This window comes from Candoia aspera, chromosome 11 (genome assembly GCF_035149785.1).
Source record: "Candoia aspera isolate rCanAsp1 chromosome 11, rCanAsp1.hap2, whole genome shotgun sequence".
Classification (NCBI taxonomy): domain Eukaryota; kingdom Metazoa; phylum Chordata; class Lepidosauria; order Squamata; family Boidae; genus Candoia; species Candoia aspera.
In genome coordinates, this window is record NC_086163.1 from 288,782 (window position 1) to 315,411 (window position 26,630).

The window sequence follows — 26,630 nt, forward strand, 5'->3', positions numbered from 1 at the left end:
GTAAGAAAGTGACCAACTTTTCCAGGTGTCTGATTGAGTGTCGAGATGAATATAAGTACAACGTGGAAGCAGTGGAGCTCCTGATTCGTAACCATCTAGTTAACATGCAGCAGTACGACCTTCACCTGGCTCAGGTGAGGTATTGACATTCCCTTTCATGAAAGCGATATAAATGCTCTGGAACGGAAAAGGCTCACTTTTTCTACCTCCTTGTTTACAGTCCATGGAGAACGGCTTGAACTACATGGCGGTGGCCTTTGCAATGCAGCTGGTGAAGATCCTCCTGGTGGATGAGAGAAGTGTAGCTCATGTGACAGAAGCAGATTTGTTCCATACCATTGAAACCCTCATGAGGATAAATGCTCACTCTAGAGGAAACGCACCAGAAGGGTAATGCTAAGACACCGGTGCTGGTTGCCAGAGGAGTCTCCTCGTTCCTTGCAAAAACAGCGGCTCTGTCGTTCCTGCCCAGCTTTCCTCCTGTGCTAGGAGGGGCAGTGTCTAATGCCTTTGAGAATGTTATCCTGTCCGGCCTGGAATCCGTTTTAGCTTACAGTGTTTTTGTCCACAATATTCCAGTTACCAGGAGAGGCGAGGGTAGGATAATCCTCCTATAATTAAGTGGAGGCCAGACTCTCACCCATTTCAGCAGATCCATTTGCAATATCAAGCACTAACCCTTCTCTTGAAATTGGCACAAATTTCTGTTCAACTTTATGTATCACTTTCACTGCCCAATAACAGTCGTTCATGGACAAGTTGCTTGTGTCTGACTTACCTACTTTATGATTTTTCTTTGGAAGAAAAAAAAAAGGATAATATACACCATCTTGACATCTGTTGAGGAAAAGTGAGATACAAGTCTGTAAAATAATGTATTCTAGAAGGACTCTAGAAGTGCAGAATCTGAACTTACCACTTTGGTACTTACAGGTTGCCACAGTTGATGGAAGTGGTACGGTCCAACTATGAAGCCATGATTGATCGTGCTCATGGAGGACCAAACTTTATGATGCATTCTGGGATCTCTCAAGCTTCAGAATATGATGATCCTCCAGGCCTGAGAGAGAAGGCAGAATATCTCCTGAGGGAATGGGTGAATCTTTACCACTCTGCAGCAGCTGGCCGTGACAGTACCAAAGCCTTCTCTGCATTTGTTGGACAGGTAGAACTTGGGGAGAGAGAGGTGCTTTTCTTCAACAAAACTATGGCATAATGATCATGGAACTTGTAATGAGTTGTGTAGTATTGATTCTGTTGCATCAGTTGTACTGAAATGCGTATTAAATAGTTTGAATGAAAATTGCTACCTACTTTCATCATTAAACTATTAGCCTAAACCAGGGGTGCATAGCAAAAATAAACAATACGAAATTGCAAAAGAAGTTAAATCATGTAAAATTACAAATAGTTGAAACATTTTACAGGATGCTAATAAGGAAAATAGCAAACAAAGGAGGACAAATTCAACAAAAGTTCTGTTGAACAAATAACATTTCAGCTGGTACTGGAAATTTTAAAAGTTTGCTGCCAGTCATAACTAAACAGGTATTATAGTTGCCACCTTGGGAATACCTGGCAAATCCTTTCCCATGAAGGTCACTTCCCACTAGAACTTCATGATCGAGGCAGTCCCTAAGCGGGAAGGTGACCAATAAGCAACCCAACCCTGAGTCAGATAGGGCTTTGGCTTGGTAGCATGCTAAGCCCCTCTAGGACACAACTGACCCCCTTTTAACAATCTTGTGTAGACTGTAGCTTGGGGGGGACTGATGACCTACATTTTGAATACGTTGGATATTGTACTCCAAAACATTTATGGAACCGTAGCAAAAATAGTTTAAATTAAAATTAAATAATTACATTAAATTAATCAATATAGTTAATTTGATTGTCCACCATGTATTTAATCCTTTTCTCTTTCTGGCACATTAAAAGTCATAACTTGGTAACAATGTTTGGAGACTCTCTGGGAACTATACCCAAAGCTTTTAGAGTTGTATGTGCTGCTGACCTTGTCAAAGCACTCTGCAGTGGCTGCAGTTTCAGGACCAACCAACAGTCAATCCTACTATGGAAAAGTGTTAAATAAAATAGTAATTGTCAAATTCACAGTATTGTTGGATGAAACAAGTTATTTAGACCTGTTTACACAAAGACACCCATCCTTGCCTGAATACATTTGTATTACCTAATACCTGCTGCTTGAGTCTTCAGGTTGCTCTTAGATCCACCTTTGTCATTTAATGCTCGTCTGTTACCATTTGGCTCAGAACTTTTGCTGGATAGGTGTACTCGTTCCATAATTATCCAATGCTAGCAACTTGCTTACATTGTTCACAGTTTGAACAGAGATATGAAATAAACTGAACATATATCTTGAAAGTTGCCAAGGAGCTAACAGAGTGTTTTAAAGTTACTTCAGGGATATAGGCTGAGAAATGTAAAGCAAAACCTATCTCAAATTTCTATACTGACTGACCCTGAACATTTTGGTTTTCTTAAACTTGCTTCAGGACAACTGTTTTTTATGACATGTTTATATGAAATTCACCTTGAAGCCTCCAAAATCAGTTTTATTTTGAAAGATCTCATCTTCAAAGAATGACATTGCAAGTGAGGGAAATATTTGTTAGTAGCTCAGACAATAAGATACTAGTGAATGATTTCTTACTTAACGTGTTGATTTAATGGCTTCCTTTAGTAGAGTTTATATACTCTCTGGATTTCACCTAGGGTTTTGGTAACTGCAGGCATTGGTAGTATTCAGTGAATACTAGCAGTGAAAAAGTTATCTTTTGTGTGATATGATGAAACAAAAGGTTTCCTATACTTAACTGGTCTGAAAACACATTTGAATATGAATGTTTACTGAGTCCATGGCAAGTGGATTAGCAAAACGACCTTTCTGCTCTTTTAACAATGCAGATATCCCAGGTATGCTCTGAGGAAGATGACATATACAATTCAAGAATGAAATTACATTTGTTCCTGTTGTGTTAGCCTTCTCCATTATATTTGAGAACTAATAGCCATCTATAGAATGTAAACTTCCTGTCTTCGTTCATTAGCATATTTTAAATGGTTTAGTGGTATATCAATAATAATATATCTGCATTCAGGTTGCAGTGCATGCCATAGTTTGGTTAGCATTAAATGTAAATTAAAAAAAAATTATGGAACCAGAGTCATTAGAATAAACTATTTGGATTTAGCATTGCTTCTGAATAAGTTGACATTGAAATACTGTCATTGTCAATAAACAATGTGTACGTTTGTGTGCTTCATTCTAAGTGAAATACCCATTTCTTCTGTCACTTGAGAGCATTCCTTGCTATAAGTAGTGCCTCCCTTAAGAGCATACAAGTAGGGCTCAAATTGCTTATCATTCTTGCTTGTTCTTCAAGGACCTGGAATGGAGCAGAACTCACAATAAGGACAGTACCTTTGCTTTATCATAGCCCAACAGTGTGTGGCATTCATAATCACTACATGCAGGGTGAACTTGCTCTGTGGGCCTCCTGGCCAGCACACAGCTCCACAGTGCTCTGTCTGGTTCCTCAGTGACTGGCATTGGTAATGCACCCCTAGCGAGTGAAGTGCTGAGATTTAATCCACTGTTAGCCCATTACAGCCACTGCTTTCCAATATGTTTTGTAGAATATCTTTGTTGTACTAAAGATAAGTTCTGTTAAATGTGAATTCATTGTCATCCCCAAACAGATGCATCAGCAAGGAATCCTGAAAACTGATGACTTGATCACAAGATTTTTCCGTCTTTGCACTGAAATGTGTGTTGAAATCAGCTATCGTGCTCAAGCTGAACAGCAACACAACCCTGCTGCAAACCCCACTATGATCCGTGCCAAGTGCTATCACAACCTGGATGCTTTTGTGCGCCTTATTGCGCTGCTGGTGAAGCACTCTGGAGAGGCTACCAACACAGTCACCAAAATCAACCTGCTTAATAAGGTTAGTGGTGTCCTTATTTTCCCCAGACTACTAGTTTGGGTAGGGAGCTATAATGCATTTACATTATTCCACTAATATAACGTGCTACAAACACAAAATGGAATACCCTTGTTTAAATTGCAACTCACCTTCTGCGTGTTAAGCGACTCAGTGTCTGACCCTCAGTCTGTGGGAATACTGGTATACCTGTATAGATTGTTCAACTATTACACAGTAAATGTTTTGACCACTTAAGGAATATTTATGAATATAAGGAGATGAATTTGTGGTATTCTGTTAAATGAAGGAGACATTCTTGTAAAGAAATGAACGAGAACTTAGTGGCTTCACCTTAGATATCTACAGCATAAAATACAGTTGTAATCAAAATTATTCAACCCCCATTGCAAATCAGGTTGATTGTCAAAATGTACAGACTTTCAGCTGTTTGCAATGAACAAATCAAACAAAAGCAATTGAAATAGCTCAGCACAACGAATCCTTCAAGTGGTGTCCCCAAATTCAACTGAAAATGCAACTTATCATGACTTCTCCAGTCTTAAAATTATTCAACCCCCTGAATAGAATCTGTCACAACAGCACACATACAGTATGCAAAACAGGTGTTGTCTCAAGCACACCCAGTGCAACTAATCGAGGGCTTCATTAGTTGCACCAGGTGTGCTTAAACTGGAACACATGAAATACCTGAACCGGCTAGGGGTTTGTTGAGTGTCACGTTTGACTGCATGTTAGACATACAGTATGGCTAAGTCAAAAGAATGGTCCAAAAAGGTAAGAGAAGAGATCATCGCCCTTCGCAAACAAGGAACAGGATACAAAAAGATAGCGAAGGCACTGAATGTTCCTAGAGACACTGTTGGAAGCATAGTTCGCAAGTTCAAAGTTCAAGGAACAGTGGTGACCTTAGCAGGATGGGGCCGAAAAGGGAAGCTGTCAGTGGCTGCAACCAGATTTCTGAGAAGGCAGGTGGAGAGAAACCCTTGAGTGACTGCAAAAGACCTGCAGCAAGACTTGGTGGCAACAGGCACTGAGGTTTCAGTGAGCACAGTAAGGCATGTACTAAACACAGAAGGTTTCCATGCCAGAACTCCAAGACGTACACCACTACTGACCCAAAGCACAAGAAAAGTCGGCTCCAATATGCTCAAAATCATATAGATAAGTTTTGGGATTCTGTTCTGTGGAGCGATGAAACAAAACTAGAACTTTTTGGCCCGATGGATCAGCAGTATGTCTGGAGGACATACGCTGAAAAGAACACTGCCTACAAGTTAAGCATGGTGGTGGCTCGGTGATGTTCTGGGGCTGCTTTGCATCTTCTGGCACTGGAAACCTGCATCATGTGGATGGCAAGATGGATTCATTGAAGTATCAGGAAATCCTAGGAGAAAACGTCATGCCGTCTGTAAGGAAGATGAAGCTTGGGCGTTACTGGACCTTCCAGCAGGACAATGATCCCAAGCATACCTCAAATTCCACTAAGGCTTGGATGCATAAGTCCTGGAAGAGTCTACAGTGGCCATCACAGTCACCTGACTTGAACCACATAGAAAACCTCTGGTAGTATTTGAAGAAAGCGGTTGCAGCACACAAACCCAAGAATATTACTGAACTGGAGGCCATTGCTCATGAGGAATGGGCTAAGATTCCTCAGGAATGCTGCCAGAAGCTGGTGTCTGGCTCTGCATCTCATTTGCAGCAGGTCATAACAGCAAAAGGGTGCTCCACTAAGTACTGAAGATGCTTGCCATGAAGGGGTTGAATAATTTTGAGACTGGAGAAGTCATGATAAGTTGCATTTTCAGTTGAATTTGGGGACACCACTTGAAGGATTCATTGTGTTGAGCTATTTCAATTGCTTTTGTTTGATTTGTTCACTGCAAACAGCTGAAAGTCTGTAAATTTTGACAATCAACCTGATTTGCAATGGGGGTTGAATAATTTCGATTAAAACTGTATTCCCTTGAATAAAATATTTTTAACATTTTAAAATTATTCCATAAACTGAGTATTTTTATTCCATAAAATATAATACTCATTATAAGGGTTTTCTCTAATCTACATTTGTAGTGCGCTTTCGAAGTGGTTTTATCGCATGCTGAACAAATTCATTCCTTCGTATTTACAGGTTCTTGGGATAGTGGTGGGAGTCCTTTTACAGGATCATGATGTTCGTCAGAGTGAGTTTCAGCAACTTCCCTACCACCGCATTTTCATCATGTTACTGTTAGAATTAAATGCTCCTGAACACGTCCTGGAAACTATCAACTTTCAGACCCTCACGGCTTTCTGGTAGGTGTAGCAGTGATCCTGCAAAATCTGCCCCACAGATGGCATATGGCAGTAAGCCAAATAGCACATGAATCATTGGCTGTCAGTCTTTCTTCCCGGTAGGGGTGCAATTGAGATGGTGGCCAGAGCTGATCAAATGCTCCTCTTGTCCTTTTTGACTTGCTGTCCCTCAATAAGTAATGATTTTAAATTTAGATCTATTACTCAAACCAGTCTTTATTAACCAAATAACTGTATATTGCAAATGTATAAGCATACATGGAAATCTTTCCTTAGAAAAGTGTTTGACCAAGAAACACAAATACTTACTCCAGACATCTGGAGACAGCACCATCTTCTCAAAGCTTGACTCACCTTGAGTTACTAGTTTTGGTTGCCAGGACATTGGGAAAGGAAGGCACTGTGTAGAGATTCCTGGAGTGGCTCTGTCTAGCCTCCAGCCCTTCTCCCTACATTTGCTCCTCAGAAAAACCGGCCACAGTTTACTGTTTCTAGCCCTGAGGGCCACGTTACTGAATAGCAATAATCAGAGACAGAAAGGCAGCTTTATTTACAGTGAAACATACTGTCAGATGCTGTTTGTTATTGCTAAACTGTATTTAGCCTGAAAATGTTGTGCTTAGTGAAAGAAATGTGTTAGTCCTCACTTAAAGCAGAAACCAAATTCCTCTTCCACGCTTTGGAATATTTCACTTAAACATCTGAACCTGGTGGAAAGTGCTGCAGTCTTATTGGACATCACATTTTCAGGATAAAAACATACTTTTTTAGTGAATCAGGCTCATGGTGGGATTTCCAGCGCAGTGCGATTATCCATGGCTCCCCAGCCTCCCTCAGCCACATTGCACTTAACTTCGTCCATCGCCAGTAATGATTTTGCGGGCCCTGTCCCTGGTCCAGCTGGCTCAGACAGGACACACGACTCTGATGCCCGTTCGGTCCCAACCGCTGTCTGAGGCTCACGCTGGAATTCTTATGTGCCTCGCCTATCTATTCCCTTCAGTGCCCAAGCAAGCACCGAGAGAAACTACTGATACTCTTCAGCAGCTGAGCTGGAACGTCTCTGCCGTCCTGGGGCGGGACCTCCGCTTGCAGTCAGCGCCTTGGTGTCTTTTGACCACTACTAGATAGTGCCCTCTGGTTTCAGGAATAAATGGTTCTAAATTAAAACCCACTGTTTTTAATGGCCAAAAGATAGCTAAATCTTGCAAGATGTATGTGTTCTTGTAAGGGAAATCAGAATATTTTGATCATTTTTAAAAATGAAATATACACGTGCACACATGTATATACAGACAGAGTGCACACACTTCCCTGAAAAGGTTGTGGATCCCTCTTCAGAAGCTCTAGTTGAAGAGATGGATTGGCTTTACCGCTCCTTTAAGGAATATTTTGAGCTGGTGCCTTTGCCTTCCCCGAGAATGGGGTTGACGTGAGAAACATTAATTGCCCAGAGTTTCCATTGCCCGGATGCTCAAGTTCATAGTGTAGTCAGCACATCTCCAATAGATGACTGAAGGAAGGGGTTCATACCCACAAAGCAGTCGGGAAGGTTCTCCCTCAGCCAGTGAAAAAGCAGCAGGTGCTGCAGTATCAGGCCCACAGGTCAGATGGCGCCCACTAGTCGTCCTTTCCCACCAACCAGTAAGGATGAGCGGCTTTTTAGAAGTCTCATTAACAGCTGTGGAAGCTTTGAAAAAAATGCCATGGAAGATAATATTAGAAAGGGAGGTATCACCGCTAAGAAAGGAAGGAAACATTGCCCACCCATTTGCAGCCCCAGCAGATTTTTCAGTGTAATTCTTGGTTGAAATCAAGATGCTTTTTCAGGATAGGTGGAAACTGTCTCAGCCCAGAAGGGAATGGTGCTGTCCCCTTGGCCCGTAGGAGAAATAGGACTATATGAAAAGCAAGTCCAATTTTTATATTTAGAGAGGGTTTTCTGTTTGTCATCTAATGATATTTATATTTCCACTGCTATAATGTGAGATAGAAGACTGCTTCTCTTTTCTTAGAGAAAGCTATTTATATCACAGTTTCCATTTTTTGCTACTGTTGATGATGATGTTCTCAGCCTAGATTATAATGCAGTTTCTTAACTTTGGTAGATATCACACTGACCAAAAGCTTTGTGCTGTGTTTTTATTTTAGTAACACATTTCACATCCTGCGGCCTACAAAAGCTCCAGGTTTTGTTTATGCTTGGTTAGAACTGATCTCTCATCGGATATTTATTGCAAGAATGCTGGCACATACACCACAGCAGAAGGTGTGGCGGTAGTTTATCTTCTCTTACTTATGAAGCTTCTACGGAGTATCAGGATGTATCTTGGTTGTAGATTTTGGTTACATTAAATGACTATGGCTTTTGATATAATGTACTTACATCTTTCCATAAGGAAATGGCTAAGAAGTTTGTCTATCATGTTAAGGACACCAAAACTTAATCCCGTACCTTGGGTTCAAGTTAATTACAAATAAATTTGGGCGCATTTTTATTCTATAAGTTCTGTTCATACAGAGCCCATTCATAGAAATTATACAGCTTACACTGGAACAATACCTTCTCCACAGAGCTGCCAGGCTTAAGCCTGAATCCTGCTAATCCTCTCAGCAGCACATCTTTAGTCTGTTCAGTTAACTTGCAGTGTTCTTTTTCTCTGTGAGTTGTTTTGAATAATCATAAGAAAGAAGAAAATATGAAGGACTCCCTTGCAGATAATAAAGAATTCTGGTGACCAATCTTCCTCAAGCTTTGGTCTTGAAGTCCTGTGACACAAGTCACTATTCAGTGGATACCTGTAACCACTGCCAGGCTTTTGCTGAGCAAGAATGCCACAACCCCTTGACGTAGCTGTGAGTGACTTCTGGGAAAAACGGGTTGAAGGCCACAGAATCCACATCTGCAGCAGCATTTTTGTCTGTTGACCCCCACATCCCATTGTCAATTTCAAGTTCCCAGAAAAGTACTAGAATTTTCCATGCTCTTTCTCGGGACCGTTCAAGTGAAACACTGGAGAAATCTGTGGTCAAATGGTCAAAATCTTTGTCCTGATCAAGACAGAAAGGATAAAAACTGCATGATAACCTCCACAACCAGATCAATTCAATTCATTTCATTATTACAGTCATAGACCAGTACACCCCAACCAGATCCTGGAAATCAGACCACCTTGCCATGACATTCATCCCTTTACTACTGGCACCTCTACTTATGAGCCAGGGGCATTGAAGTAACTCAAGACCAAGACTCTTGATCAAGATCATATCAACCTCAGCCATGCTTTGCTAACCTATGTGGCTTTGCTCTCTTAGCCATACTAAAGAATCTCAGGAGTTGCCTTTCAATGATAATGAAATAATGGCTTGTTTACTGTGAAGACTAATGATACCTTGGATGGAGTTAAAAATCACATACCATGGTATATAAATGGGGTCTTCAATAGTTTTCCATTCCCACCTATGGGCTTGTAGTCATGCAGGTCATACTGTTAGTATTTTCCCAGAGTTCACTGATATCATCATCTAACCCAGCATAACAGAATCTAGGCATTTGGTTCAAGCTTCTCAGCAGCATAGCCCCACTTCTGCTGTTTGGTGGTTGGTTGGCCCAATTCTGAGATACTGTAATCACACCGAGTTTTGGACAAACTAAACTGTCCTTTCAGTTCCCAGCAGTTCCAAATTTGTGTGTGAAAAAGGGTAATTGAATACATTTCCTCTACGGACAGTAGCTTTGGTTTTTACTCAAGGTTAATGGTTCCTGAAAAGGGTGATGTCTGTGACTCATCCTGGAACTTTGGGGCCTAAGTATTTTTTGATACGGGATCATCATTAATTGCTGCTAATTTGACTCCTACGTACCAGGGTGTGGTTTTATCTATACGAGACCTATTTTTCAGAAGTCAGTAATATACATTCCCACAAGGCAGGTGGTTGGCTTGCCCATTTTGTGTTTCACTTTTTGCTTTAGCCATAGGTTTCCCAAATGCAGTCCCGTTAGCGATGACCACGTGAGGGAGGGAACATGATGCCTTCAGCCTCGCTGAATTGACCAGCAGCAGCTCTGCTGGTTCAGTCTGGTCGTCAGTCTCTTTGCAATAGCGAATGCCTCTACTTCTGCAGCCGTCTTTTGATGATGCCTTTCTGTTCTCTGGGATTTGTCCCCACTTATATCTCCTTTCTCCAGTCCATCGTTAGATATCCAGGATAATCAAAAGAACCATGAGATTCAACTAATGGCTTTCTTTTATTTCTTAATGCCCTTGCTCCACTGCTATGAGTAACTCACCCAAATTATCTCTGTTATGCTCCTTTGAAGACATTATCACCAACACCTCAATTTGCTTCTGACTTCCCTCCTGTTTCAAATAAATGAAATTCCGTGGGCCCACAGGAAATCCTTCCCCAGGAACTCCTATTTAGAAAAGAAAAAAACTTTGTACTGAATAAGCAGAAGAGGAGCATTTTAACCCTTTGCAGGGCCATATCATTCATTTTTGGGTTTTTCTACTAAGTTTGAAACAGTATGGCTTAGTTTTGTTTTCCTTGAAACGTTTTTGAATGTTCCACTTTCAAGGATGTATCTTTCTTCTCTAGTTAAGTGGTTTATCAAGGATTTGATCCACCTCTGTGCCAACATCCCCTCCAGTTCCAATTATACAAACCCCATCCATTTGCTTTTCTTGATGGGTACACATTTAGTAAGCCAATATGTTGGCATATCACAGGGCACACCTTTTCTTGCTTCAAAATAAAGGGGATCTCTGCTCAGACATTTTTGTCAAAATCCATTTTTGAGTTTATTTGGGGTAGGACATTATTTTGCCTATCTTCTCTAATTTTTCAACAGCAGCATATTTTCATCAACTCCAGTGATGGTTCTGGAGTTTTCAAAGTCAATCCAAAGGTTGAGGAGTGCACTACAGTGGCCACCGTAAAACTTCAAAACAAAGTTTTGAACTAGCTAAACAGCAGTGCTCACGTTAATCCGGTGCCATCCGATGAAGACAACGGCAACATCTGCAGCCCTTCTTTGTAAAATGTCTCTGATACAGTTGCGCCAAACAGCTATTTGGGCCCAGCATTCTAAGCTGGTACAACACTCTTGCTCGGCTCTCAGTCCCAGAGAGTTGCAGTATTTGGTGGAACACTCCTGTCTTATGAATGCCTCAACTGAATAAGAAGCTGTTCTGTGAATCACAGAGACCCTGGTGAAAAACTGGTCACTTGAATATAACAGAAGACTTTGAATGGCCATGCATGGTAGCCTGCCCTCCAATCCTGTTTGCGTCACCATTTTTCCTCATGATTCAAGTGATTCGCTGCCTTACCCTCAGAGTGGATTAGCATGGTCCATACTTTGCATGCATGATATGCAGAGAAAATGGGGCTTCTGCCAAAAGTCTGCATGCTCCAGAAGGTTTTGAATGGGGTCTGTGTAAGTGCAAAAAACCATATGCATGTATGTATGTATGTATAGAGGATTCTTAAAGAACCCAGTTACAGGTAAATAACCAGTTTTTGTCTGGCAAAGTTAACTTCTCAAGGATTAGATTTATTAGTATAGATCACTTTTGAGGAAATACATCAAATACCAGTGGGAAATGCGATTTAGATCTACCCTTTTCAGTCAGTTCACTCTAACCTCCTTGAATTTCAAAGAGAAGTTTGATACAGCCATTGAAGCTGTAGACTGTCTGCTATGTCTTTCTGTAGCTCTTTGGCCAAATTTGGCAAAAACCAATCCAGGCAAGCTGATTCATTGTTCCTCCTCCCTCAAACAAGGCCCCAAACTCTTGTACGCTGTTAGATTTACATCTGGGAGCTCCGGTATCTTTAAAATTGTGATGCTATGCTGTTGAATATAAATTATTAATTACTGGAGTTAAATGGGAAGTGTTAGAAACATACTAGCAAAAAGGATGTTACTCTCATTCCTTAATTTCTCTTTATAGGGTTGGCCCATGTATGCACAACTCTTGATTGACCTGTTTAAATATTTGGCTCCTTTCCTGAGAAATGTGGAACTTGCCAAGCCTATGCAAATCTTGTACAAGGTAAAGCAGGTCACCATTTGGGGAGGGGGAGAAGGAAAATTGGAACAGACCAGAAGAAGATTGAATTGCCAGTGAACTCCTGTATGAAACTGAAGGAGTTAACAGTCCTGTTTTTTCTCAGTTTCCCATGTAAAGTTTGCTGTAATACTGTTTACTATTTTCCAAAAATACTTACGTTATTAAATCCAGCTGAAATCAAGAAGTTTCAGTACACATTAATGAGTGCTCATTAATGGCACTTCTAACGAGGTAAGTTGATTGCAGTAGATTCGGTTTAGTGATGGTTTCAAGGATTTTTCCAGCATGACTAACTAACTCAATGGTATTGTCCATCTCTCTTACATTCAACTCTCAGTTTCTCCCCGAAAACTATCTGTCTGTTTCATGGATAGATCTGCCTGGATCTTAAATGTTGAGGGACAGATCATTTGACTAATGTGGTTCCTCACTGTACCATCAGAGCTAGATACAGGGCTGATAACACCTTATTTTCAAGTTGTACTAATGGAATTGGTACAATACAAATGTATTGTAAATTACCCAAATAACTCCATATGAGGTTTGGGGAGGCTGAATCTGTGAGAGAATTTTCATCTATCTAAATGAGATTCAGATCAGAGATGTTTTACCTTATTATCGCAGTTCTGCTGCCACATGTTCCTGTGTGTGCCCTCACAGGCTCACTCGCTTTCTTTCTCTCATATTGATAGATTGGTAATTTCTCCTCTTGATGTTTCTTTTCATAGGGAACACTCCGTGTGTTACTGGTATTATTACATGATTTCCCAGAATTCCTTTGTGATTACCACTATGGATTTTGTGATGTGATTCCTCCAAACTGTATTCAGCTAAGGAATCTGATTTTGAGTGCCTTTCCACGTAATATGAGGCTTCCTGACCCCTTCACTCCCAACCTTAAGGTAAGGTACTTGGAACTGCAAGTTCTGTAATGCTGAAAGACTTAAGACTGTGTTAAGTGTGTTACAGGTAGTCCTTGTTTAGCAACTGCCCTGTTCAGCAACTCTTTGCAGTTAGAACAGTGATGAAAAATTAACTTTACAAACAATCCTTGCATTTACAGCCTTTGCAGGCCTGTAAAGCAAAGGAAAGTTGAAGTAAGATCATAAGCAGTCGTGGTTTCACTTAGCAACTGTTTCGCTTAATGACCAAGTTACTGTCCCAGTTACAGTTGCCAAACAAGGACTACCTGTAATGCATTGTCCTATTCAGGTTTCTTCAATTTAGAAAATTGATGTTATCTTGAATCATCTTCGCTATGTAGCATCTCCCACTAAAGCATGTGGACAGGGACAACTTCCTTCTGAGGCTGTTCTACCTTTAAATTGAAGTTAAAGTTTCCTAACTGGTCAACCATCTAGTTAATTTTACTATTTCTTTGCACTCTGTCCCTCCTACCATCCTTATCTGAGATTTTGGCCTCTCAGTTTGCAGTCTAGGGCCCTTTGGGTCTGGCAGACTTCTGCTCCACCTTACTTTCTGTTTAGTTTGTTTTATTTCTTTCAAAAGCATGCTGCAAACAAAGCACCAAGCATCATCATTAGTTCAATTTCACGAATGCCTCTCTGTCCCACATTAGCCATCACATGAGGACAGCAGTCCAGAAGAATGTTTGGAACACATTCCAGCTGTTTACTGAGTGAACTGACAGGGAGTGCGGTTGGGCAGAGGAGATGGTAATTGGATAAAAACCAAGGAGGTAGAGAATGCACACCCATTTTTGCTGCTGATTGTTTCCTGAGTGATTGTGATTGGATCATTACTTGTTGCTGACCAAGCTGAGGTACCCAGTGGACATAAGGAATCCAGCTCCCCAGAGAGTGGGCAGACAGTTCCGAGGGAAGGCATCTTTTCTCTCTTCATCAGAGGAACTCTGAGATGCAGGGAACTGCTCTTGTGCCCTGCAGGAGATGCACCATGTTTGTTTTCTTCCCTGAAGACAAGAAGTATACATGCTGCAAGAGCAGGCTGATCACCTTCCTAAAAAAGGAAGAACATTTGGCCTCCACTGTAAGAGAAGATGAGGTATTCTTCCATGGGAGATGTGAAGAGCTTGCAGAGAGACCACAGTGCCAAGACACCTCCCAGAAAACTGGAGAGAACAGAGAAATAGAGGAATGTGTCACAAGTGTCCAAATAGTCTTCAGAGCTTCAGGCTAGATAACAGGAAGAGAGTAATAGTAATAGTATCGATTAGTCAATTGACCATATCAAAGCATAGGTATCAGCCACAGTAAAATACAATAAGACAAAAAAGATACAATATAATGAGATAAAATAGATAAAATACAAAATAAAAGAGTCCCCCATTGGGGGGATGGGCGGTGATATAAATTTAATAAATAAATAAAATAAAAATAAATAAAATATAGTGAGGTAAGGTAATACCAGGATAAAAGGTAAGATAAAATAGTATAAGATGAAATAGAGTACAGAGATGTGTAATAAGATGAATATTGGACTCAAAGATAGTATATGTTTAGGTGAATTCATAAGAATAACAACGCTGACCTAATATCTGCAGAAAGGTGATATCACAGATGCCAACAATCCACTTTGCAGCCAGAATACGGTTGTTTCTCTGTGTAGTTGGGTGACAGGATGACATTCCACAACTAAAGTATAACTAAAGTATTTCACTAATCTTTGTGGGCGTTTGGGATCCAACGGTACTAAAACTCTTATTGCCTCTGTCAGCCCTAACTCAAAATCTACATCTACTGTCGTCTACTTCCAGGCACAGAATAGCATCAGGGTACCAAATATACAATATGTGAAATGATACATCTTGCGTATTACAAAGGGTGTGGACAGGTGGATGGGAGTCATTATGACACACAGCTAGGGGTATACAACACTTCCTTAATTTCTAGTTTGATAATTGAAGAGAAAATAGTTTACAAACAAGGTAGCCGTTAAATGTACTAGGCAACATTCTCTCCTTATGCTTTACGCTCTTCACTCCCAAAATCAAACTATATAGCAATAAAATAAATCTAGTCCTAAGCTGTTTGTGGGTGAACAAGATTTCAGAAAGATAGGGGAAAAATCTGTCCTTTGTATTATCAGAATTGCACTGCTACTAGACTTGCTGGTGTGCTGATGCTGAGGATTAGCATTAGCACACCAGCAACGTATCCATACTGTACGTTTTGTGATAGCTCTCCACCTTCAGTAAGATGGCCTGTATTTAAATGAATTAAGTTAGAGCTTCTGCGTCTGCTCTAACTCTGCCCAAGACGGCAGTGATCTCGTCTCTTCTTTGTAGCGGCGGAAGATAAACACTGATAATTAGCAGAGTGGCAGAACCCAATTCGAGCAAAAAAGCCAAGGCCATTTGCTTCAATGAGGGCATAGATTTAGGTAATACCCTTGAAGAGGTGGAGATGAGGATGCCCAGTCTGCATGAACCTGCGCAACTACAAGAATTTTTGGTTTTGAAGCTTCTAGTAATTTCAGAGGACTATCAGGACATGAGTTAAAAGCAGAAAAGTCCACCAAGTCAGACGCTGCCTTAGAATTTTGTAGCTCTTGATTTTTTATAGCAGCTGTGGGAGTGCCAAGAGATTGCTGTTTTTCAGGATTACCCTCACATTGTTGCTTCAAATAGGGATTATCATCCTGAATATTTCGTAGGGCAAAATTAGTTAATGGCTTGGCTGTTTGGCTCCTCTTAGATCATCTAATCTCTGAAGTATATCGGCCTGCCTTGTGTCTGACAGAGCACCGAAGGGGTTGATCAGGCTTTCTTCAAGTGAATCATTTGCCAGCTGTGTAGCGGCAGGGTGAGCTAGTTGTTTGCTTGAACGTTTCTTTGGCAGAGGCTCTGCTGGTGAAAAGTCCTTGAGATTGTCTGAGGGAGTTTTACTGTCGTATTTTGAAGTGCCAGTGCCCTCTTGGCGGCACTGAGCCACAAGCGATCTGACTTCTTCAAAGTGAAAAACACAAACTGTAAGATTGAAAATGTGCTCGAAAAAGGTTTCATTTTGAAGAGCATGCTGGGTACCACAGACTGCCCAGATGTTAGCAGGACTCGACTATAATTGCCTCTGGATGGAAGCCATTCTACCTTTTGTAAGTCCATAGATGTTCTCTTGCAACGTAAAAGCTGACTTAAGGACTGAATAATGCCTTTTTTTTTATCCCCATCTGCCTCTGTTTATTCTTTTGTTTAACATTTGCAACGTTATCTTATTACTTTGTAGAAGACATATTCTTAATGAATACTTTTCATCCTTCGCTCCTTTCTCTGTGGAACTGCTTATCTTTTCCTTTTCCCGCTAGCACTTCCTGTCACAGGTCTAGATTTAGAGGTAAAATCTTCCTTCCCTGCCAGCTGCATGTAAAGCACAGTCATTTAATTTGGTAGGGTGAATAATATGATTAGGCTGACTCTCAGTAAATTTTGTGAAGGATTCCTTTAGGGAGTCAACTTTATCCATAATCGTAGTCAGCAAGTCAAAAATTGAAAGAACAATCTGTGCAATCAGTAGGCTGTGCCTAGTTATAAAGTCCAGTGCATTTTGTTCTTTCAGGGATTTAGAGTTAGAATTCATGTCTCCCTCCTCTATAAATCGTTCAGCGGCTGAGCTAACGGCAACTGTCAGTGATGAGGAAAGCTCTAAAAGTTGCTGGCTTCGATCTCAGCCTGCAAATCCCACTCAAGCGGGTCATAGCTGTCTGTTAGATGAAGTGGGGAAACGTTACTTACAGGGGAGACTTGCTTGCTTGTAATAAAACTATCAACCTTCTGCTGTTTTAATGGCTTGGCTGGTTGTGTTGTAGACGGGTTAGGGTGAAGTGAGCAAATGGCTACAAAGATGGAACTGGTGGAAATAGTTTGGACTCTCATAATGGGACACATTTCCGAGATTTGGGACTCCTAGCAAGAGCTGGGCTGCACCAAACAAACTGTGAGGAATGTGTCTGGAAGGGCCTTGCAAGCTGGATCCAGAGAGCTTTAAACTGAATGTTGTGGGGAGGGAGGAGAGAGCCCAGAAACCAGCACAACACCAGGTGCAGTGATGTGGAGGCACCCAGCAACCAGTAGGTAAGAACAAGAAGCAACAGGTCAGGCTGCATGACCCAAGAATTCAGGATGTCTGCACCAGTGTGGAGAACAAACAGGAAGAAGTAGAAGTGTTAGTTCAGGAAAGCATGACTGAAACCTGGTGGGACAAAACTCCCAAGTGCGAGGCTTGAAAGGTAATTCTTAAAAAGGAATAGGCGGGAGGAAAGGGTTGGGGCGGGGAGAGAAATGGAATGACATCTGGAGGAAATGCACAGACATCCTGAGATCGAGGGCACAAGGGTGCTGTAATGATCCTGGTCCTTGACCTTAAATCAAGACATCTTAATCACAAGCCATTGATAGATATGAAATAAATCTTTATTAATGCAGTCAGCAGTATTGGATCAAAGATCGGACTGGAAAAAGCCCACCAAACTACTGGTACAAAAAGCCCCTTTGCCCCTCCCTAACTTCTAGAAGCTTTCCACATTCATCTACTGCCAGCTGTATATTTCTCTAATGGTTACTGATAATGCAGGTTAACTTGGCCTTGGAGCAGAGGCCCCGCCGTCTCCACCAGCCTACGAATTGCATTCCTAATTTTTACTGCAAGCACGCTGACTAGCTAACTACTACAGATCCCATCAATTGATGGCTGGATTCTACATCCTGACAGGTGCAGTTGATAGCATTGGTGTAAAAATATGAGGAAGAGGGAAGAACAGAGGTATTATTGTGGGAGCCTGTTACAGATTGCCAAGCCAAGCAGTAGATACGGATAATTCCTTCCTTGACCAGAATACAAAACTTTCAGAGAGAAGAGACATAATGGAAGACTTTAATTGCCAGGACATCCATTGGAAAACCAGCAGAGTTCCCCAAAACACCTCAGTGGTGGTGCAGTCATTTTCCAGACGCTTGAAGGAAACACAGTCTAGGGATCGCTGCTCGTAGATCTGATCCTAACCAATAGAAAAGAACTAGTTGAAGAGGTTAAGCATTGGGAACATTGGGCGGCACCTTGGTTCCAGTGCTATTGAAAGAGAAGTTGGAGCATAATTGTACATACATACTAGATTCTAGAGGAGTCCATTTCAGCAAGCTTAGAGAAGTACTAAGCAGGGTCCCATGGATAGAAACAGATCAAAGGGAGCACAGAAGGAATCTGCAGGTTGGGCCATTTGGAACAGCTTTTCTGGAATCAGCCTTTTGTACTACTGCCATCTGAAGCCCATTGGCTTCTTTCTTCCCTGTTAAATAATATTTAAATGATAAAAACATTGCTTTTGTCTCATGTACACCGCTGAGCTGGGACTGTATTGTAACGCATTAGCAAAGGGAGAGTATTAATAATGAGCAGAGATGATCATCATCGTGATGATCATCATCATGATGCTGTCCGTTCAATCATGTCCGATTCTCACTGATTCTATGGTCCAGCTCTCCCCACTTTTTCCGATCTTGTATAGCTTCTTTTAGTTGTTTAATGCTCTAGCTGGTGTCGACTTTAATGGTGTCTAGCCACCATGTTTTTTGGTGGCCTCGTTTCCTTTTACCGCTGACCATACCGAGCTTAACTGCCTTTTCCATTGAGTTTGATTACATGACATGGCCGAAATAAGTAAAAATGAGCACAGAACACTAAACTATGAATGAAAATATTGCTAAAGGGAAAGTTAACACCTCTTGTAGCTTGTGTATATCTTGCACCAAATAAAGTAACTCTGTGCTATTTAGAAAACATGATAACCACAATCTTTCAGACAGTGTTAAGTTTGTTGCGTGTATTCTTGACAGGTTGACATGCTGAGCGAGATTAATATTGCTCCACGGATACTCACCAATTTTACTGGTGTGATGCCACCTCAGTTCAAGAAGGATTTGGATTCATATCTCAAAACTCGTTCTCCGGTCACGTTCCTGTCTGACCTGCGCAGCAACTTACAGGTGGGGCTTTTATTCAAGATCAGATTTGTGGTGAGAGTGGACATTGACAGATGCTCCTCTGTCCTGAATTGAATGCAGATGCTTTCTTAAACAGAAGATCTAATTCCAATCCCAGTCCATCACATTTCAGTCTCCCCTGGAAATCTTGAAAAGCCAGCAAGGTTTAGGTTTTACTGCATTACATGCTTAATATGTTTCAAAGTATGTTTGTTTTTAAAATCTTGTATATGTAAGTTGTAAACTTGTTGCCAGGTGTGTGGCAGGGAAAGCAGAGAAGACTGCTTGTTCCCAGAGCCAGAGTCTTGGGAAGCTTTGTCAAATTTCCTTTTAAAACTATTCAGTGGAAGGTGATTCTCCCCCCTTTGTATTCGTTCCACTAGGTGTCAAATGAACCTGGCAACCGTTACAATATTCAGCTGATAAACGCCCTGGTGCTTTATGTTGGCACTCAAGCTATTGCACACATTCATAACAAGGGCAGCACACCTTCCATGAGCACCATCACCCATTCAGCCCACATGGACATCTTCCAGAATCTTGCTGTTGATCTGGACACAGAAGGTAAAAGAAGTAGTGTGGGGTTTGTGAACAAAGCTGCAGATACTTCACTGGTACAGACCATCCTTTACTTTCCACACGAAACCCCCAGAAATTATTTACATTTAACTACAACTATTTCACAACCAAAGTAAACCACAACTATTTCAGAGGGTGTTTTGACTTACACTGACCACAAGGAAGAGGATAGTTCTCGTTCTGTTTGGGACTCGTGTGGAACCTCGTACGTGAGGTCATGGTGTAATACAACATTGCTGTATCTCTCTGGTTTGAGAGCTTAAAAAAAGAAAGGTGTGCTGTATATGCCATTCTAAAGAAAGAATGTTGATGAATTAGGCTGCATTTGGCCACTTTTCAGAAAACTTTGAAGAAGTGGGCCTGCATTGACCTCTAGGGGTAAAGTCATTCCAAATTGTGGGGCCACAACAGAAAAGACCTGCCATCTGGCGTACTTCCCCCTCATCTCAAATAATGTGGGGGGAGCACTAAGCTTTCTGGAGCAACCACAGGCTCAAGCATTGCCCCCTGGGATTATAGTTTGGAACTGTCCACTCAGGTAGGAGTGGAACCACTGAAGAAAATGCCTCCAACTCCTGCAGTGAGCCAACAGGATACCATGGTCATTGTTACTGAAAGCTGCCAAGAGGTCTACATGGACGAGGAGGGCCACCATCCTCCAAGGCAACCATTCCTACCCCATGACTAGTTTGAATCCCGATTGACAGGGATCCAGATAATCTGTTTCGTCCAGGTCACCATCAATACCTATTATCCCCAACAAGTATGGAGATTATGGGAGTTACAGACTGTTGTACCTGGGAAAGGTAGTGAGTTTGGGGAAGGCTTGTTTTAGAGGGTCCAAGTCATGCACCATCCAAGCGACCTATTTTTCCTTTGACTGCCCACCCTGTCTGCTGCTCATCAGTCTGTTCTCCAGCCGTTGGTCAGAAAGGAAGCTGTTACTTTCAGGTCCATAAAACATAGCTTCCAGTGTAGCTAGGAAAGTTGATGTCATGTGGTAGCAAACACATAAGCTTTTTGCATGATACGCTTCTAACTGGGCCTGGGGTAGGGTGAAGGATGGTCATGTCAGACTCTCCAACTTGCATCAGTGACATGCCTGAGGCTGAAGAAATTACCTCTGGCATTTGACTTATTTCCTGGGGAGTTTGTTGACTCTCCTCGCTCCCTGCTGAGACCTTGCAAAAACAGGGCCTTTCTGTGGCACTACAGGACACAAGCCATCCCATGTCTTGTAGTGCTACACAAAATAAGGAATTTGTTGATGGTGTTCCCATCATGGTTGGCTCATTTGGGTTGTGTGCACCTAGCCAATTTTCTGAACCTCTTCGAAGTTTGCAGCAAAATTAAACACACCAAATTTGGTGCACCCAGCGGTACATGAAACAAAACCTCTCTTTTCTACCTTTCTCCCTTGGTGTTCTGGTCCAGGTCGGTACCTCTTCTTGAATGCGATTGCCAATCAGTTACGGTATCCCAACAGCCACACTCACTACTTTAGCTGCACCATGCTTTACTTATTTGCAGAAGCCAATACAGAAGCTATTCAAGAGCAGATCACCAGGTAAGCCATGAAGGGAACTACTCTTGATAAATAGTAGAAGACACGACTGTCCTGTGTGACATTCAGCAGCTAAGCAGGGTTTTACTCCACTGCAGTGCCGAAAGTTGCAAAAAAAGAAAAAAATCCTCCTTAACCAAATGGTTGGATCATGCTAGATAAGCTTTAAGAGGACAATCTCCAGTATCACTGCAGGAATGGCTACTTCCATGAGCTATTGCTGTTCACTCAAAAGGGCTTTGTAATTGCTTCTGCTGGATGTTTTTGCCTTTTCTCATAACTTAATTTCATCTTGTTTTTTTTTTTTACAGGGTTTTGTTAGAACGACTGATTGTAAATAGGCCTCATCCCTGGGGTCTCTTAATCACCTTCATTGAATTGATTAAAAACCCAGCATTTAAATTCTGGAACCATGAGTTTGTTCACTGTGCTCCAGAAATTGAGAAGTGAGTAAATTTGAAGTGAAGTCATGACTTTGCATTGGGAAATTGAACAATTCATCTTGAAATTAAGTTCTTTCTCCCTGTTGTAGGCTGTTCCAGTCCGTTGCGCAGTGTTGTATGGGGCAGAAACAGGCACAGCAAGTAATGGAAGGAACTGGAGCTAGTTAGAAGAAGCAGACTTTGTGGAAGCAATGCCAGCCTGGAGGTCTCTGTCAAGCTGACAGAAGAACACGGGTGGGTCTGCCTGGACCTCGGGGCTGCCTTCCCCTCCCTGTCCCGGGCTTACACCGCAGGTCTTTTTGCGAGAAATCTCCTCATACTTGGGCATGTTACAAAGTTGAAAACAAAGTTTCCGACTCTTGGCCAAAATTCAGAAGATGCTGTGAATATAATTTTGAACTATTGTAAATACACAGAACAGAAATATTTGTTGGAACTTTGGATTTGTGCATATTGTGTTTCAAGAGAGGCACCTAATGTGTGCCTGACCAGCTTATAATAAAGTGGTGGCTGCTGATGCCAAGCGCTTGTCTGGGGCAGATCTGCTCGTCTGACATTCCCGGACTCCCAAAGAGTATGGAAAAGCCAGTTTAAATATTATGTAACTTATTTTTCTTGTGGGTGGGGACTTCTAAATCACAAAATTCTCCAAAAAAGGGGGGGTGCTCAGGATCGTATGGAATATTAAGGGGAATGTGGGAGAGGGGTTACTGTCCGGATCCCGAATGTTGCTTTTCCCATATCCAATGCTGCCACCAGAGGAGCCAGTGGAGTCAGAGAAGTCCTTAGCAAAGGTAAACCTCAAGCCCTTTGGGAGGGGGCTGATTGTTTTAGCAAGAGAAACAACCAGGCCTGTAGATTTTCTTTCTTTACGCTTGTAAATTTGGGAGGGGGAGGATGTGAATCTATTAACTGCTCCCCTGTGGCCACAAAGTTTGAGTTTGTAAAAAGAACAAAAAGGACCAATACAGCCCATTTTGTAAGGATTTTGAATGTTTTGTAAATGTATTGGTCCATGTGTTGTATTTTGTAGCCTTTCTAGTTCTCTTGGGCTTTAGTTCTCCCACTTCTTGTATGTATGCCTTCTGTAGTTAAACATTAAAGTCATGACAAGCAGCAAATGTCTTGTCTTCTCTCAACACCTTCCACATAGGATGTTGCTGTTGCTCATTACAGCTCATCAGAAAAGCAAAATGTTCTCATTTTATTTTTAAGCTAGCGGGGAAATGGACACAATATTAAAACGACTTTTTTCATTACATGAAGCCAAAATTGAGACACCACTCAAGGTTAATTATTGTTCAAGATGCACAATACTTGGTCATTTTGAAACTGGGGAACGAGTTAAGGTGACTCTAGTGTTGATTAAACTAAAAAGTTGTGGACTCCCTCAAGTTGAACTCTGCGCCAGTGACCGTTTCCATACAGTTTTCTTCACAGCTTTTACTCTCCAGCCTACCTCACATCCATTAAATAAACATAGCATCTTATATATTCATTATTCATGAAAGAAGACCTGGCCTCTTTAGTGGAAGATTCCAAGCAAAAAGGCACTGAATTGATGCCAAAAATGCAAATGCCTTACATCACATCCTATAGTTACATACTGCGTGCAGTGGGATTTACTGTTAAGTGTGTATACAATTTCAGAAAGTATACTTGCATCTAGGAAGTGGGAACCATTCACAAGAAACTGGATGTTCATGAGGATAATGACATCTTTTAGCTGCATTTTAGTTGTCTACAGTTTCTCCAGGAGTTGACCTCTCCCTATAAAAATCATACCATCTTGTTTTGAAAATGTTTCACTCATTCCAGAAGAGACACTTTATAGAAACCGCATTTTGCCCCAAGTTTCCAACTGAGATTTTGTTGATTGCCTTTTTAAAATATTTGGAGGCAGACCATGTATCTAAAAAAGAAGAAAAGGCATAGCAGGGGAGGTTTCTTTTCAGCTGCTGAAGCTCATTCAGAACCAGGAACCATCCTGAAAGTGCCAGAAACAAGACAAGGGGAAAATTCTGCAGAAACAGGATTTGCCAGTGATTTGAACCAGTCTTCTCAGTATGTCACTTACATATTAGTGGGATGTGTCCATTAAAACCATAGAAAGTGACAGTAAAAGATGAATATGCAGGTGCGTAAGGCTATTTGGACGCTTGTATATTCTCAAATCTGGGCACTAAACCATTATTTGTGGTCTTCCCTCCCAGTATTTTGAAGGGCAGCATGTTGTGCTATCCCCCATTACAGCATTAGATGCTGCCACATTTGCCATCCCTTCTTACAATCCACTTAAGCTCCACAAATTTCATCAAGTCATCTTTCCAAGTCCCAAATATGTCTTTTGTAGCATCTGAGGTTCCCAAGACCAAATAATATGTTATTTCAATTAACCTAAAATGGATTATGGAATCTTTCTCGTGGCAACCATAACTTTAAGGAAAATTATGGGTCGGTCTCACTTGTCCCAAAGCATGACCCTGAATGACCACTTTTTTCTGTGTCCCCATGATAATTGCTTCCATGTCATCCCAAAGGCCACCTAATGTCAGGGTTAGCGGTTCCAACTTTATAGCCGTTTCTCCCACGACGTTACAATCCAGGTGTTTGGTTGCTGAGAGTCAGGGTTGGGATATTCAAGCTGCTGCTGCTGCAAAAACCCACTGGTTCCGGCACACTGCCTTCTGTGGCCACATTGGTGCTGGGTGATCAGGCACCCAAATTCTGCAGGGGCATTGACCTGATTAGACTAACAAGCGTGTGTCAGGTCTTCCATGGGCTCCTTGCAAACATGGGCTTAGTGCCATTTTGAAAGCACCCCAAGCCATTTTTTAAAAACGTTTATGTGGTATTTGAAAGCACTGCTGGTCAGGTCAACGCATCAAAACAGCCCTATTCTGGCACCTGGGTGCTGTTTAGTTCTGTCACTCTTGGGCACATTATAGGTTTCCCACTGCTGCTAACATGTAGTGCCATATTTTGTGCTGGGCTTGAGTGAACACTAGAAGCATCACCTTAAACAACTTTCCCAAAACCAGTTTTACACAGCTATAATTTCTACGGCTGTTAATGCAATATGGTTTACTTACACTCACTGGCCGGGATGGGGGAAGATTTCCATTTTGCCCATCTATTCTGACTTCATTGGTACCAGGTGCCATTGTGATAACTAGTATTATATATGGGCTCAACTGCACAGATCAGTAAGTCCACTGTGGCATGGACTTCCTCACAGGTTGCAATACTAGTGGGTGGCACTCCTTCACTATAAAGCTATTTCTCAACCTAAATTTATCACACTGCCAGAAATAGCCTGACAACCTGCAAAGGAGAGGTTGCAAGGAGCTCCTTCCTGTGCCCCATCTATTGAGCAACTTGATGGGTAGTTAAAGCTGTCAGTATAAAATGGTGTCTTACCTTGGCGGTGGTTTTTCCAAGTGGCAAGCGATGCTCTGTAGATAGGGAACTTTTATTTATACACTTGCAAAATGTGTGGCTCAGCCTAATCAATAAGGGCTCTAGGCAGGGTACAACGAAGTTTATACAGGTGGGTATAAAAGTATCACAGAACCTTGATAAAGATGAAATGCAGTCAATCACTTTCCTTGACTGGTCCCACATTGAAATCAAGGCCAGCACCACTGGCCACCCCATTAGTGCAGTCACACAGACTCCAGGCTGTGCAGTCGAACTCAACTGAAGATCGCAGCAACAACAAAAAGGACACTAGTTACCTAGCAGTTTCCTTTTGTGGGGCACTAATAGCATCATATTCTAACAAGAATTTGGAACCTCATGCTTTCCATTGCAACCTTTTGAGTTGCCAGCCGATACAGCTCTCCTGAACATTTTTCCGTATTTTTTAAATCCAAGACGCTATTACAATTTCTACATCTTTTCCCCACTCCCAGTGGCATTTTAAACTTCTTTTTCAATCCTCAGCACCAGGACAGGTTGAATGAAGACATGACCCTTTCTGCCAAAAGAAGCTACTGGTATGAAAAATTGGCTTAACAAGGGAGGAAACTAGTTCAGGTTTCCTGGCTAATAAGAGAATGTTCCAAATTGTGTCACTGTATTGAAAATAAATGTATGATTGCTAACGAAATCTAAAGTAAATGGTAAAATCTTGGGCTACCCTATTTTGGACGCATCATTCGTTTAGTAAACGTTAATCCTATCTTCTTGTACAACAGGGACTTGTCATGTATCTATCCCATCCCTATTGGAAGTGATGAGGAGACTGGCCTGAAAGTCACCAGCAAATTGAATGCCGAAAGTGACATTTAAACCTGGGTCTCCCATGTCTCAGGCTACTCTATTATGCACCAGGAACTTTGGGTTTTCAAACTGACTCAGAGTCAATTCCTTCCCATTACATTACAGCCAGCTCTATTACCTGTCAGGTTACGAGAAAAGGCCAAAGCTTGCTTGATTTCTGATCTGAAAAGTACATGCAAACATGGCAACATATTTCAGTGCTCTGAATTTTAAAATACAATTGCTCCAAGTATTAAAACTACTTGGAAATAATTAAAATAACTAAAAACACATTGTATATAGTTGGGGAAAGCCTTGAGCTACCTTTCCTGTAGCAGTTTATGCTTCAAGGTAAGTATTAGAGACAAACTCACATTATTCCCACATTACTGAATAGAATTTCCAAAGTTTACACACTGTTGAGTCAGAGAGATCTTAAAAGTCTGTCTAAACAGGACACAGTGACCATTTATACATACAAG

General features: G+C 41.5%; 1 protein-coding gene across 8 annotated transcripts in view; it reads left to right on the forward strand.

Moving 5' to 3' along the window:
* CNOT1 (CCR4-NOT transcription complex subunit 1) overlaps window positions 1-23,006 on the forward strand; it is a 139,482-nt gene extending 116,476 nt beyond the window's left edge. For 4 of the 8 annotated variants that reach the window (XM_063312880.1, XM_063312877.1, XM_063312879.1 and 1 more), the window contains exons 37-49: window positions 26-134; window positions 221-390; window positions 934-1,186; window positions 3,724-3,972; window positions 6,104-6,267; window positions 8,419-8,536; window positions 12,225-12,326; window positions 13,073-13,246; window positions 19,153-19,302; window positions 19,683-19,863; window positions 21,313-21,445; window positions 21,754-21,888; window positions 21,975-23,006. In XM_063312880.1, coding sequence (XP_063168950.1) covers window positions 26-134; window positions 221-390; window positions 934-1,186; window positions 3,724-3,972; window positions 6,104-6,267; window positions 8,419-8,536; window positions 12,225-12,326; window positions 13,073-13,246; window positions 19,153-19,302; window positions 19,683-19,863; window positions 21,313-21,445; window positions 21,754-21,888; window positions 21,975-22,053 — 2,017 coding nt within the window. In that variant the 3' untranslated portion in view covers window positions 22,054-23,006. The remainder of the gene's footprint in view (window positions 1-25; window positions 135-220; window positions 391-933; window positions 1,187-3,723; window positions 3,973-6,103; window positions 6,268-8,418; window positions 8,537-12,224; window positions 12,327-13,072; window positions 13,247-19,152; window positions 19,303-19,682; window positions 19,864-21,312; window positions 21,446-21,753; window positions 21,889-21,974) is intronic. The other 4 variants (XM_063312885.1, XM_063312881.1, XM_063312884.1 and 1 more) reach the window with 1 other exon arrangement.
* Window positions 23,007-26,630: the final 3,624 nt, after the last annotated feature.